At 35.7% G+C, this 14933-nt stretch overlaps 1 protein-coding gene across 1 annotated transcript in view; it reads left to right on the forward strand.

Moving 5' to 3' along the window:
* Window positions 1–14933, forward strand: part of Cftr (CF transmembrane conductance regulator) — a 145613-nt gene that overhangs the window by 81386 nt on the left and 49294 nt on the right. The window contains exons 15-19 of the mRNA XM_048337623.1: window positions 815–943; window positions 6855–6892; window positions 7625–7875; window positions 9741–9820; window positions 14536–14686. Coding sequence (XP_048193580.1) covers window positions 815–943; window positions 6855–6892; window positions 7625–7875; window positions 9741–9820; window positions 14536–14686 — 649 coding nt within the window. The remainder of the gene's footprint in view (window positions 1–814; window positions 944–6854; window positions 6893–7624; window positions 7876–9740; window positions 9821–14535; window positions 14687–14933) is intronic.

Below are 14933 nucleotides of genomic sequence, written 5' to 3' on the forward strand. Positions count from 1 at the left end.
ACATATACAGAAAACGGCCAGAAGCGGCGCTGTGGCTCAAGTGGCAGAGTGCTAGCCTTGAGCGGGAAGAAGCCAGGGACAGTGCTCAGGCCCTGAGTCCAAGGCCCAGGACTGGCCAAAAAAAAAAAAAAAAACTTAGTTCAAGCATCTCCGAGGATGTCAGTGATGGAGTTTGGATTCAAAGACAAGCCTGTATTGCTCCCAAATTGCTCCTTCTAACAATGGAGCTTTATTCCCATTTCATAGGGCCATTAATTTGATATCATTGATTTGATCAGAGGAAGAACACTATTCCATGACAATGCTAAACATGCCTACAATAATACAATTGTACAACCCACTGTATATTTTTAGAATTTTTTTTTTTTTTTTTTTTTTTTTTTGCCAGTCCTGGGCCTTGGACTCAGGGCCTGAGCACTGTCCCTGGCTTCTTCCCGCTCAAGGCTAGCACTCTGCCACTTGAACCACAGCGCCGCTTCTGGCCGTTTTCTGTATATGTGGTGCTGGGGAATCGAACCTAGGGCCTCGTGTATCTGAGGCAGGCACTCTTGCCACTAGGCTATATCCCCAGCCCCTATTTTTAGAATTTTTGAGCGTTATAGTATCTCTTTTTTTTCCCCCTAAATTGTGTTGCTCCAATGAACATCATCTGGCTATAAAGTGGCATCATATGTGGCATTCATACTGATAGCCATTTATTAAAATTCACTTAGCTTCAAAATAATATTCCTTTACATTGATACCTTTAAAATAAAACTAGAATAACACCATGGAATGCTATTGTTTCATTGTGATAACTATGATTTTTTTCCAGGAGTGTTTTTTTGATGATGTAGAGAGCATACCAACAGTTACTACGTGGAATACATATCTTCGATACATCACTATCCACAAGAACTTGATTTTTGTGCTAATTTGGAGCATAATTATTTTTCTCATTGAGGTAAGAATAGTTGGTTGTTAAACATTACTGCTACTTAATGTTAAAATTAAGACTAGTTTGGAACATTCATATATACCCACACACATACAAATCTCTTTGTGTGAGTATGTGTGTGGTATGGTTTTTAGCTTCTGGAAATTAGCAATTGGAATTGCTGTTGATATTTTACTTTTTTTTAATTTTTAAATTTATTTATTGTCAAAGTGCCGTGCAGAGGGGTTACAGTTTCATACGCAAGGCAGTGAGTACATTTTTTATTCAACTTGTTACCTCCTCCGTCATCCCCCCTCCCCCTCCCCATTTCCCTCTCCCTCATGAGTTGTACAGTGGGTTTACAGCATACAGTTTTGTAAGTATTGCTGTTGCATTTGGTTTGTCTTTTATCCTTTGTCTCTCCATTTTGATTCCCCTTCCCTTCCCTAGTTCCCATACATGTATATACAATATCCAAGGTACCAAAGTCAGTTACAGTGACATCAGGGGTAAAACCGTGGAGAAGAAAGACAAAAGAAAAGGGTATAATTTCACATAGCACATTGAAAATACCACCAACAACAATAAACCACTTGTTTCCATAACTTGGAGTTCATTTTGCTTAGCATCATCTTATGTGCTCATATGGACATAGCTATTGAGCTATTGTGAACTAGGATTATCATAGGCTTGTACTAATTATTCCTGATGAGAGAAACCATAGAGTCTATGTTTCTTTAAGTCTGGCTCACTTCTCTTAGGATGATTTTTTTCCAAGTCTTTCCATTTCCTTACAAATGGGGCAATGTCATTCTTTCTGAGAGGCATAGAATTCCATTGTGAGTGATTAAAATACTCAAAGTAGATGATTTTTATATAAATTGAAATTAAACATTGAAAATAACTTTTCACTGAGTCCTCAGTTCACTTAACTATGAATAGCATTTTTAATATGCAAGCAGTTACTTTCTAAATGACTCTTCCTTCACAAAATGAGAAAAATAAATTTTTTAGTGTGTTGGAAACAATTTTAAAGAACCCTTTCAGAATTCAGATCACCCCTTGCTTATACACATTTTGTTGTTTTTTAGTGCCGTCATTGTGTTTCTTCTTTATGCCTCTGTTGTTTACCATATTGCAAGTACAACTTTATTTTGTTTTGTGCTGGTGCTTGGTATGAACTCAGGTCCCCACATTCTCACTATGACTAAGGGTCAACTACTCCAGCCATGCCTCCTGTTTCAACACTACTGTTTTTGTTTGTTAGTTTAGATTTTAAAAGACTGTCTTAGGTGTGACTCTTCTCACTCTGCCTTACCTTAAGACACTGAAAACAGTAGTTAACTACTCTGAGAATGAATTTCCTCATCTACAAAATGTGATTGAAGGGCTAGGAATATGGCCTAGTGGCAAGAGAGCTTGACTTGTATACATGAAGACCTGGGATCGATTCCCCAGCACCACATATATAGAAAATGGCCAGAAGTGGCGCTGTGGCTCAAGTGGCAGAGTGCTAGCCTTGAGCAAAAAGAAGCCAGGGACAGTGCTCAGGCCCTGAGTCCAAGGCCCAGGACTAGCAAAAAAAAAAAAAAAAATGTGATTGAAATATTAACAGATAGATGGGTAAAGAAACATTGGGATTACTAGGCACTTAATGAGGCATTTAATTACAGTGTTGCTAATTGTATCAGTATTAGTAATTAGTATTGCTAATTGTCATTATCATCAATATCCTTAATTTCATATCTTTATAAAGTTCAAGTATTTGTAGATTAACAGGTCCATAACAATGATATAATGAAAATTTCAATAATTTCCCTTACAGTTTAATGAAAATATAAGTTTGAATGATAAGATACATACACATGAGTAATACATGTTGTATTGAAATGTATTTTAAAATTTAACTCATTAATCACTACAAGTCATCTGAATGATTAACGTTAATATGAATGAAACCCAGCCTAAAACACATTTACTCTTAATAATCCCTTTAACATTGTTAATTGAAAGATCATATTACGTGTGAATCTTCTGTGTTGAAAAATCATATCATGTTATCATCTTCGAGTTCTATAAGAAAATAGAGTCTGAATTTGGGGGTGGTTTCTGTTCATTTGTAAGGCCTTTTTCCCATGATGCTCCATAAAACTGAACTTACATCCTTTTCAGAGTGATCTACAACTCTTTTATTAAGTGTTGAGTTGCTACACCTAAGTATGGTATTATTTCACTTAAGGAGAGGACAATCATCCTTTATCAACAAGCAAGAAGCTAAATCAGGAAAGAGGGCGTACATGTTATCTAACTACCTTTCATTATTTGAATACTCATAGATATTGCAAAAATACCTTTTGAATGGACAAAAACGATAGATCCTGCCATTTTGAGGGCAAGAAATAATTTATCCAATGATAAGCCTTTTGGTTTCAATATCTTATAGGCACTGTCCATCAAGTAGTTTCAAAAATTTGAAGAACAAAACATAGTAATAATAGAAAGTACTCATTTTTAAGTTATGTACACAATTATTCACTGAATAATTTATTCACCAGTATTCACAATTCTGTTGTTTTCTTTGAATCAAAACTCAGATGGTTTTTCTTTGAGACTGAGCTTCTTTATTAAAAACAGAGTGCTCTATTTCTCAATATTAATGGAACAGTTCATCATTACTTCATGACATAGATCAAGAGTTAATACAGGATGTTAGTTTAGTTCTTTTAACAAATTATACAAGAAATATACCCACTGTCTTATGTATGAAACTGTAACCCCTCTGTACATCACTTTGACAATAAATAAGTAATTATTCAGAAAAAATCCATTTAGGGTCTTCTTCTTATGATCAGAAAACCTAATGAAATGTTATGATACATTTTTCCTCCATGGAAGTGAATTATATATTTTTAATTTTAATAAGCTTTCTATTTGTATTTAGATTCATGGTTCTACAGGATGGGTTTAGCATCCTTCCCTTTCTCAGTGTGAAATACAATGGTCCAAACAGAAAAAACATCTATTAAATTTGTTATCACCTGTCATTTTGAAAAGTGAATTCAACTACCTTTTGTATAAAAACTACCTTTTTTGTATAAAACAGAGTTTTATCTTCTATAAGTCTTTAGATATTAACACAAATATACTATAACATTTCTGTAGTGATGGTATTTTTAGCAACCCTGTTTGGCACTGCATCATGGACTAGACGAAGAAAATGCAAATAGTAGGTTAGATGGAGTTATACTGGTTCTTTCACAACTAGAGGGTGTCATTGAGTGGAACATTTGAAGATCCTGTTATTGCTTCATTCTCTGGCTTTAAAAACTGTGTTAGAATATTGCTAGATCCTGTTCTTTCGGGACTTCCTTTTTGCTGGTTAATGAGGAATATCTGAATAGCATTATATTATTAATAAAATGGAGATGTCATATTCTATAATTCCTCTTCTGCTGTTGGTTGATAGTAATACTGTTAAGGTACCTTACTTATTTATTTTAGGACATGATTTAACTTATGGATTATTGAAATCTATGTATTGAAGCACACTGTGTTTTAACCAGGCATGGTGGTACATGTCTGTAATCTCAGGACTTGGGAGGTTGTGGTAGGGGGATAGCAAGTTCTGGGCCAGCCTACATAGCAAAATCATGTCTTCAAAATTGAAATCGAATCAGAAGTATACTGTGTTCTGTGTGATGTACAATGATGTTCATACCTTGAGAAATGAATGCTTTTGCGCTTCTCCTTCTTTATCATCTAGAGTTGTCAGTCTAATAAAAATTACATGAACTTTATAACCACTGCACATCTGGGAATGAAATGAAAGCATTTGTTTCTATAGGCCCCCAAAATTTGTTACTAAAGTCATTACCTGAAGTCCTTGATAATGCTTTAATTCTTGATAATTCTTGATAACCTTGATAATTCTTTAATTCCTTGATAATGCTTTAATTTGGGTTGGTAGTTTCATGTAGACAGAGGGAGCCAGGAAGTAAGTTTAGGCTAGTTCTCTGGCACACTGTTTTGATTACTGTTCCATTAGTAAATAGTATAATTATTTATTTCTGACATGTACTCATACTCAAAGAATGTTGGCAGCACCAGTGTAATTGACACTCCTTTAATTGGAACCAATGTGGAATATAATAATCAAAGAATGACTCAGAACATATACCTTTATCTAAGATCTCAAGTAATTTGATTAATGTTAAGAATTAGGAAGACAATCGTAGGAGAATAAAGACTTTTGAAAAGACCAACACCTTGCCAGACTTGTTGTTTTCAACTTATTTGAAGTACAAGGAAACAGATTTTCTTTTATTCAGATAGTCCATGGAGGCTTCATTGCATATAACATGCAATGAAGAAACATAGGAAAACCAAGAATAATACCATTTGATTTTGCACCATTGTACTCACATCTCATAAGTTTAGTTAAAACATACATGCCTTTAAAGTATTACTGTTGTAATTACTTTCAACATGCCATGTGAAACTGTAGCTTCTATTGTTGATGATCTTCTTGTATCCCCTTCCTGTGGTTGTACCCCCACTATCACTGAGAACACTGGATACTGTATATACTGGCATTAGAACTAGGGAAGTGAAAGGGCACATCAACATCGAGAAACAAAGGATAAAAAGACAAACAACTCCAAAAGCAATACTTGCAAAACCATTTGGTATAAACCAACTGAACAACTCATGGGGGAAGAGGGAGAGAGGGAGGGGGGAGGGGGGAATGAGGAAGGAGGTAACAAACAGTACAAGAAATGTACCCAGGGCCTAATGTATGAAACTGTAACCTCTCTGTACATCACTTTGACAATAAATAAAAACATAAAAAAATAAATAAAAATAAAGTATAGTGTTTGCCAATGTAATTTTTTATTTAATGCTATTTTATCTGTAAATTTTAAAATGTGGTATTGTTAAATATTTAAGGTAAACTCAAATGTGAAAAAGAATTGCAGCTACTTTTATTAAGTATGAATATATTTCCCCTATTATTTTTATTTTGTGTTATTTTAGAAGTCATTTTACTCATAATTGCTTGCCTTTCCTATTTCATTCTGTGGTAAAATTATTATTGGTGTAATTGTATAATATTGGAGTCATTTCAGCCTACTACAATAAGGCTGCTATGAATAAAATATTAAATTTCTTCACAGGTTTATAAGAAGGGAATGCCAATTGAAATAGAATAGAGCACAAAATGAATTAATTAATATGAGTTACAATTATTTTCTTAAGTATAGTTTTTAATAATTAATTATTGGAAAGTTTATGAAAACAGATATTTAAAAGTATTTTTGTTTGTTTACATATGAGTTGGACCATTTCTTCCTCAGCCAAATGTCAATGAGAAAAGATCTAAATTCTAAGTAGCTCTAATGCCAATAATTTATTTTAATCTGAATGTGCCTTATCTTTACTCAAAAGTTGTGAATTTTCACATTGTTAAAACTTGTAATTCGCTTTCATAAACATTAATCTCATCTTTCTCAGTAATTATTTGGCCTCACAGGTATTAGTGTTCCTAATCATTGCACAGCAGATGAAATTATTTGTAACAACCAAAGAAATTAATTATATCAGCAGACTGAGATTAGTTTCTTCTCTAAAACCAAAGTTTATTATGTAAAACATTAAGCTATGGTTTTAGCTGTCCTGTAAGTTTCAACAAATAGTCCTGTTGCATGAGAGAATTGGCAAAATAATTACTTCAGTAACAATTGAATTCCATAAACTTAATGTGTTCTTACCACAAATAATGTTGCTTAGAATAGTTATTGCAGCTGATGAACCCTCCAAAAAACAAAGAAAATGAAGTTTGTGTTCTTTAATGTTGGTCATTTTGAATTTAGAACTGGCCATGGGAGGGGTAGGTAAAATGTTAGAAAAAAGAAAGAACCTGTGTATTGTTCCTTTCCAGGTAGCTGCTTCTTTGGTTGTGCTGTGGTTACTTAAAAAGTGAGTATTCCTTGCTTTATTTTGGTTTGGGTTATTTTTCTGTAGATTACTGGAGTCTTATAAAATGTTGCCATATGTAATATTTTTCATTTTGTCCTAGTATTACTACATCTTTGGTTTTTTGCAAAGATGGCAATCTAGGGTTCTTGAACCCATAGATCCCCAAATGTCCCTTATGTAAAATAGGGTAAAATTTGCATATAACATAAATATCTTCTCATATACATGCATCATCTCTAGATTGCTTACAATATCCACTATAATATAAATGGATTGTTTAGGAAATAATGGCCAAAAAGTCTGCTCATGTTCAATACTGGCACAATTTTTTAAAAAGTCTTTTAAGTCCAGTACTGGTTGAATCTATTGGTCCAGAGGGCCACTTTTATTTTGCTTAAATTGTGAACATATACAGATCCTACAGGCTTTTCTCATTTCTGAAGTGATTAGTTGTGTTCAGTTTCCATGAACTGTAATAAAATATGTGAAACAACATAATGTATGCATATTTTACTCATAGTATTTTGATCTGTAAGATTCAGATATATCTCTTTCACTGGTGAGAAACTTAACCAATTTTCTTGGCATGGGAAATTCTTTGAGACCAAGGGCACAAACTTAAGAAACAATAGGTTGCATTTCTTTAGATTCCAAGTTAGTGTTGCTTGTATCTATTGTAATTTCAGTGGATAAGTTGTGTTGGCAAATAACACTTTCCCTTTTGTTTTCCAGCAGCCCTCCTCAAGATGATAGAAACAGCACTAAAAGTACAAACAACAGCTATGCTGTGATTATCACCAACACCAGCTTCTATTACATTTTTTACATTTATGTGGGAGTGGCCGACAGTTTATTTGCTCTGGGAATCTTCAGAGGTTTGCCACTGGTACACACACTGATCACGGTGTCAAAAATTTTACACCACAAAATGTTACGTTCTGTTCTTCAAGCACCCATGTCAACCCTCAACACACTGAAAACAGGTACTTGACTTGGTATACAGAATGAAACTGTTTACCTATTGATGAAAGCGCTGCTCTTTTGTTGGCTGGCAGTGGTACTGGCTTTTGCATCTTCCCTATGTTAGTCTCGTTATGAGTGGAGGGGGCTTTCCTAGACCTACATGCAACTAGGGATAGCTGATAATTCTACAGTGGCCAAATAGAGGAACTCACACGATGCTAGTGGGACTGCGGCAGTGTCTTCCGGGTCACTTGTCCTTCTCTTTGCAGATGTTTTGTCTAGCCTCCTTGGGGTCACCTTGTTGTTCCTCAGATTTCAGTCTTCTGAGAAGCTAGGATTACAAGCATGAGTCACTAACACCCTGCATATGTCAAGTGTTTAACCAAAGTGAACTTTACACTTTTAGGGTTGTAAAAAGATATACAAATATGTTTAGTGAATATGCTAAATAATATACTGATCGATAAACATGTCATTTCTTGCACAAGGCCTTTTGCATAGCCCTGTATGTGTTATAAAGTAAATGTGAACAACCCCATTGAAATCTAGCTATTTACAATCTAGAAAAAGATATAAGATGCATACATACACAAACAAATATAATATATAGCACACATAACATCACAAGAGAAAGCCACTAATTCCAGTCACAGCAAAACCAATGCTTTCCTGTTGGAGGCATTTGAGTTAGGCCAGTGAAGAAAGAAACAGATTTGGGAAGGTCGTTAAAGTGAGGAGGGGAAACGGCTGTCAGGAAAAGGGAACCACAGGAGAAAAGACATTTGAATAGAAGAAGCTGGTATGACTTAGGCAAGTTAAGGTCAAAGCATGGAAAGCATTAAATATTAATCCCAATATTATGGACTTTATTCTGAAGCTGATAGTGGGAGAGTGGTAAGGTTTTGTTTTACTATCACTTTTATGGTATTATGTTACATTTTATCTAGTTGTTTGTTGGACTCCTCTCTAGACAATAAATTCCTCGAGGGCAAAGAGTATGGCACCTGGCTCATAGGAAACATTCCACATGAGACTAGGGTTTTGGTTTTGTTTTTCCATCAAAAAAACAAATGATCAGACTTCCAGTGTAAGTCTAGAATATGGAATGAAGGTAGAAGCTTAGATTGCTAGTGAAATGGGTAGAAAGAGACTGTAGTAAAGGAGGTTCACACCTTGGACATTCTGGGAGGGAGGGCAGCCACAAATTGTGCATAGAAGTCAGAGGAGAGAGAGAGAGAGTGGCTTGGGATGGAACATGGACATAAAGGAAACAATGACAGCCTGTATAGAAAATTATCTTTAGGCTTAAGGTTGCACAAGTGAGGCTGAATAGTATACCATGAACTCATGCATATAGTAGCATGAGCAGCCATTCTATTAGCACCCACAAAAGAGCTCCTTAAAAACATTAGTGCTTGAAAGCATTGGTATTTTACCTGAATCTTACAAGAATGTGTATTTTTATAAAAGTACAAAATAAGAGAGAGTACCATGAACACACAGCTACTGACAGTCTTGGATAAAATGAAAATTTTCAGATTCTTTTTTTTTTTTTTTTTTTGCCAGTCCTGGGCCTTGGACTCAGGGCCTGAGCAATATCCCTGGCTCTTTTTGCTCAAGGCTAGCACTCTGCCACTTGAGCCACAGCGCCACTTCTGGCCCTTTCTATACACGTGATGCTGAGGAATCGAACCTAGGGCTTCATGTATAAGAGGCAAGCACTCTTGCCACTAGGCCATATTCCTAGCCCCAGATTCCTTATTTATCTGATTACCTAATTCTTATTTGAGATCTGAATGCTTCTGCTGTGATCCAGATTTATCACTAACTGTATTGGTATGTCTTTTATATCACTTGGTTTTTGAGGAATTTTCTTTGCTTATAGGTGGGATTCTCAATAGATTCTCCAAAGATATAGCAATTTTGGATGACCTTCTGCCTCTTACCATATTTGACTTCATTCAGGTTTGTAAGAATTAACTGTCTATATTTAGCCATATTGTTTTCCAATGATTATAAAAAGAAGTAAGCATGTGTTTTTCTCATTTTTCATCTGATTAAGTATTGAAATGCTTTCTGTTATATAAGTTTGGAGAATATTGAAAGTCTTTGAAATAAGCACAAATTTAACACATCTAGTAGAAAGTTGGAAGTGTTTACCTGATTCAAGCTTGAAACAATCCCCCTTTTATTTTTTATTTATTTTTTTTTTTTTGGCCAGTCCTGGGCGCTTGGACTCAGGGCCTGAGCACTGTCCCTGGCTTCTTCCCGCTCAAGGCTAGCACTCTGCCACTTGAGCCACAGCACCGCTTCTGGCCGTTTTCTGCATATGTGGTGCTGGGGAATTGAACCTAGGGCCTTGTGTATCCGAGGCAGGCACTCTTGCCACTAGGCTATATCCCCAGCCCACAATCCCCCTTTTAGATATAATAACTGAATGCCTGGGAGTGATTAGAAAGGCATTAAAGACCATTTTCCCCCAAATCACTGGTCACAAAATATGTCATTTTGGGCACTAGCATTATGCAACAGCCAAAGGCTCTTGTTAAAATGGAGATAAATCACTGAGTGGGTCACACTGGAATCCAACCTCATACAGGAACACTTGGGCACAGATGAGTTTAGCTTTATAACTTCAGCACAGTTAAGTGCCACGATGAAGAGATGAAAGTAAGATATGTTTAAGCAGGTGAATGGTACAAGAAGAATTCTGGCTATAGGAGAACTTCCTCTAAACACTATTGTACATACAGCTCTGCTGAGAAGCCAGGCTGTGAGCCTGACTCTGTGTGGCGGGATGATTCATGAGCGATGAGAAGAGAGGGCAGCGGGGTACAGATGGACATGACCTTGACGATTCTGCTCTTTAGTGACAGGATTTAAGAGAGTTGTCACTTGATACTCTTGCCTGTTGCTCCTTGCCTGAGCACAACTTTCTAAGCTTCCTGCCTAGTTTAGCTTGAAAGTCAAGGGACAAAATGACAGTCCCAAAGATTGTGTGGGAGAAAGATTTAGAACAAAATATTGCCCATCTTTGAATAAGTCATTCTTACATGTTCCCCCTCGTAACACTTCCAAAATAATTCTTCGCTGAGATAATTCATTTAAAATAAAATAATGACCTCAAGAGTGTGTGTGTGTGTGTGTGTGTGTGTGTGTGTGTGTGTATACAACCAACACTGGCAGATGTAGAAAACCAATCTGTCAGTTTGCCTCATCTAAAATAATTGACACAATCAAATACATTTCCAAGTGACCTTTAGCATCTTGGATTTCCTTCAATTGCTGTGTTTAGAGATATAACTCAGCAGCACCTGCTGGAATTTTTAAATCCATGTTTTGAGTTAATATATTCAAAGGAGTGTTCCTATGCCTTTTTTTTTAAATTTCTGGTTATTTTTTTCTCCTGGTAGGACTGGCCCCTTCATATAATATGGCTAAGTCAGGTAAAAACTGGAATGTGGACATTTTAATCTGATTGCCAATGTGCTTGCAAATGGTACCCCTTGTTAATCATTTTTCTACTTCTGTTGTCTAGTGAATCTCTTCCAAATCTGTTAGTGGCTTATCTATGAAATCTTTTGGAGAGTTAATTTTTGGATATTTCTTCTATAAATGAACATTTTTTGACATGCGATGGTTCTCAACTCCTTTTCAGGCCAGTTTCAGTGTTTCTGCTCACATGTTGTTAAGGTTCATTTGTTTCTTCACAAATGATTATGCACAAGTGATTTTCTTTTAATTTTAACCTATTTCTTTTGTAGTACAAGAAGTCCTCACTTTTAGGAAGAATACTTTTTGACAATCCAAATGCAGTAAAAATCTCATTAATTTTGAGTTAGTTAAATAAATATTTACAAATATTTCAATTGTGAGCTTTCTCTAGTTATACTTAGTTATGTTCAAACAAATAAAAATAATTCTGGTCACAATTATTTCAGGAATCTATTGCACAAAATGAAATAACTAAATTTCCTTTTTTTTCACTTGTGGGTCTTGAAGTCAGGGCCTGCTTTCTGTCCCTGAGCCTCTTTGTGCTCAAGGCTAGCACTCCCACTTGAGCCACAGCTCTACTTCCAGTTTTTGAGTGGCTAATTGGAGAAAAGAGTCTCACAGCGGCTTTTCTGCCCGGGCTGGCTTCAAACCACCATCCTTCAATCTCAGCCTTCTGAGTAGCTATGATTACAGGTGTGAAGCATCAGCACCTAACTAACTAAATTTCCCTTTTAATATAAGATGGATTTCTCTTCACTCTATTTCCAACTTTTGATAATGCTTGGCACAAATATGTAACTGGAAGGGTTGGGTTGTATTTCACTATTGCTTCACCTTACACAGATATTAACCTCAAAGCATTTTACAGTTGCCAACTGTAAAACAGGAAATCGAATCCTGATGATACTCTCTTTCCGTTGAACAGTTAAACGATTCAGAATAGCATGCCAACCATACAAGACAAATTTATTCTCAAAGGTAAACAGGGAAAAGCTGTACTCTGGCATCTATCTTATTGATCTCTATAGCTGGGCAAATCTGTGTATCTTATCTGAGTATATTGGAAACTGGGCATACTGGTATAAGAACTAGGAAATTGGAAGGGAATACCAAAATTGAGAGACACAGGGTAAAAAAAAGACAAACAACTACAAAAGCAATACTCACAAACAGTTTGGTGAAAATGAACTGAACAACTGAAAAACTCATGGGGGGGGGAGGGGGAAGGAGGGACGAGGTAAAAACAGTACAAGAAATGTATCCAATGCCTAATGTATGAAACTGTAACCTCTCTGTAATTCAGTTTGATAATAAAAATATATTAAAATAAAAAGCATGCATACTTTATAATTCTACATCCTAGTGTCAGCCTCAAGGTTTAGGGACTTCTTTCTGCTCCAAGTTGTACGCTTACACAAAGGCCTTCTAGGTTGATCTCTTTAATGTGTCTTGTACATTTTCCCTGAATATTTATCCCTGTTAATGTCTATTACACATTTTCAAGGACTCCCTATAACTTACAATTAAACTCTACTGTTTATTGCCTGGTTTTCAACAATGCCATTACATATTTTTTTAAACCACTTTCAGAGTAGCCCTTCATTGTTCAGCTATTTCTGTTTCACAGTTCTGTGGTCTTCTGTATCAGGAATGCTTTCTAGCTGCTGCGGTGGGTAGAAAAGTTCTGCCACATCATAGGAGAATTGTTGTGTGGCACTCACTAATTTTTCAGATTCAAACCCTCCCTGGGATGTTTAGGATTTGTTTATAGATATTTGTATGTGTGTATGTGTGTGTGGTAGTGGTGGAAGTTGAGGTAGTGGCATGTGTGTGTGTAAGTGACTGTGTGTGTGTGTGCGTGTGCACGCAAGCATGTGCATGCTAGGGATTGAACTAGCCTTGTACATGCTCACCAAGAGCTTTATAGTTCAGTGGAACTATATCCCCTGCAGAAACTAGAAAAGTCTTATTTCATCATGTTCTGAAGTCATTCTATTAATTTATTTCAATATTAGTTTGTTTACTGGGGTCTTGCTTCCTGCATTGGAATATGTCTGGGTGCGATCCACCTAATTAGACTTCCTAGTAGTTAGCTCTTTATTGAACTCGGGATCTTCCTGCCTCATCCTCCTCTTAGGTTACAGGGGTGCACCACTACAGCCGGCGTTAGCTTTTTATTGAAAAGGGACCATTTGGGCTTCTTTCTACTTAGGCTAGCTTTGAACCATGATCCCAACAATCTCAGCCTCTCAGGTAACTAGGTATGAGCCATTGGCTTTAATTTCAAACTAAATAAGCTAGCTCCTCCATTTTTTGAACTATTAGAACATACCCAATTATTTCAAAGAATGAGATTAGGAGAATTGGGAAGTAAATTTTGTTACATATAATTTGTTTATTTTAACATAAAACGTAAAAATAGCTTGCCTTAAATGACCAGACCTACATTTAAACTATATGTTTCTGATTCCAAAGGCTTCAAGACAAATTCCTAATTTTCCAAAATTTTTCTAAAATTTTGTCTAAAATGCATTTTCATAGTGAAATTATTTCAAAATGATTTTAAAGTGAGGCTAAAACATTCATATTCATTTAAAATTTGTTTATTGCATAATATTTTATGGTATCTGGAATTGGTACCACTGGATGAAGCCTATAATCCTAACTACTCAGCAGGCTGAACCCAAGGGATCAATATTTGAAGCCAGCTCAGGCAGAAAAGTCTGCAAGATTACTCAGAAATAGCTAGCAAAAGGTCAAGATGGAGGCACTAGCTAAGCAGCCAAATCCAGAAAGTGTGAGACTATGAATTCAAACCTCAATTCTGGCAAAATAAATAATAATAATAATAATAATATTGCAATAACAACACCAATGAAGTATCTGGAAAAATAAGAATATCTGGAGCTTAAAGAGCATCACCTTTTCAAAACTTCAGAAAATTTATTGGCAACTTAAACAATAGTTTGAATTTTCATAGGATCTAGAAACAAATGTCTTTTGAGATGATCACATTACCAGTAAAACAAAACAAACAAAAAGAACCCCCAAAATGAAAACACAACTCCCCCTATTAAGGATGGAGCAGAGGAGGAAGAGCTTATGTAGATATAACTAACTGACACACCTGGTCTACTTTATCATGTGAATATTTACTGATGGACATGTTTTCTTTGATCCTACAGCTGCTATTAATTGTGATTGGGGCAGTGGCCGTAGTGTCCGTTTTACAACCCTACATCTTCCTAGCATCTGTGCCAGTGATAGCGGTCTTTGTCATGCTGAGAGCTTATTTTCTCCACACCTCCCAGCAGCTCAAACAACTGGAGTCTGAAGGTATGGCAGGGATTGTATAGTGCTCACCTTTAGACAAAAGCCACAAAAGCTTGCAGGGATTCACTATTTGCTAATTTACTTTTTCAAAAATGTATTTTCCTGCTTTTAAAGTTTTATATTATATAGAAATGCCCTTTTCTTGAAGTGTGTATATACATACACACAAATCTATCTATCTATCTATCTATCTATCTATCTATCTATCTATCTATCTATCTATCTGTATGTATGTATATATTATATACAT

This window comes from Perognathus longimembris, chromosome 2, assembly GCF_023159225.1.
Source record: "Perognathus longimembris pacificus isolate PPM17 chromosome 2, ASM2315922v1, whole genome shotgun sequence".
Taxonomy (NCBI): domain Eukaryota; kingdom Metazoa; phylum Chordata; class Mammalia; order Rodentia; family Heteromyidae; genus Perognathus; species Perognathus longimembris.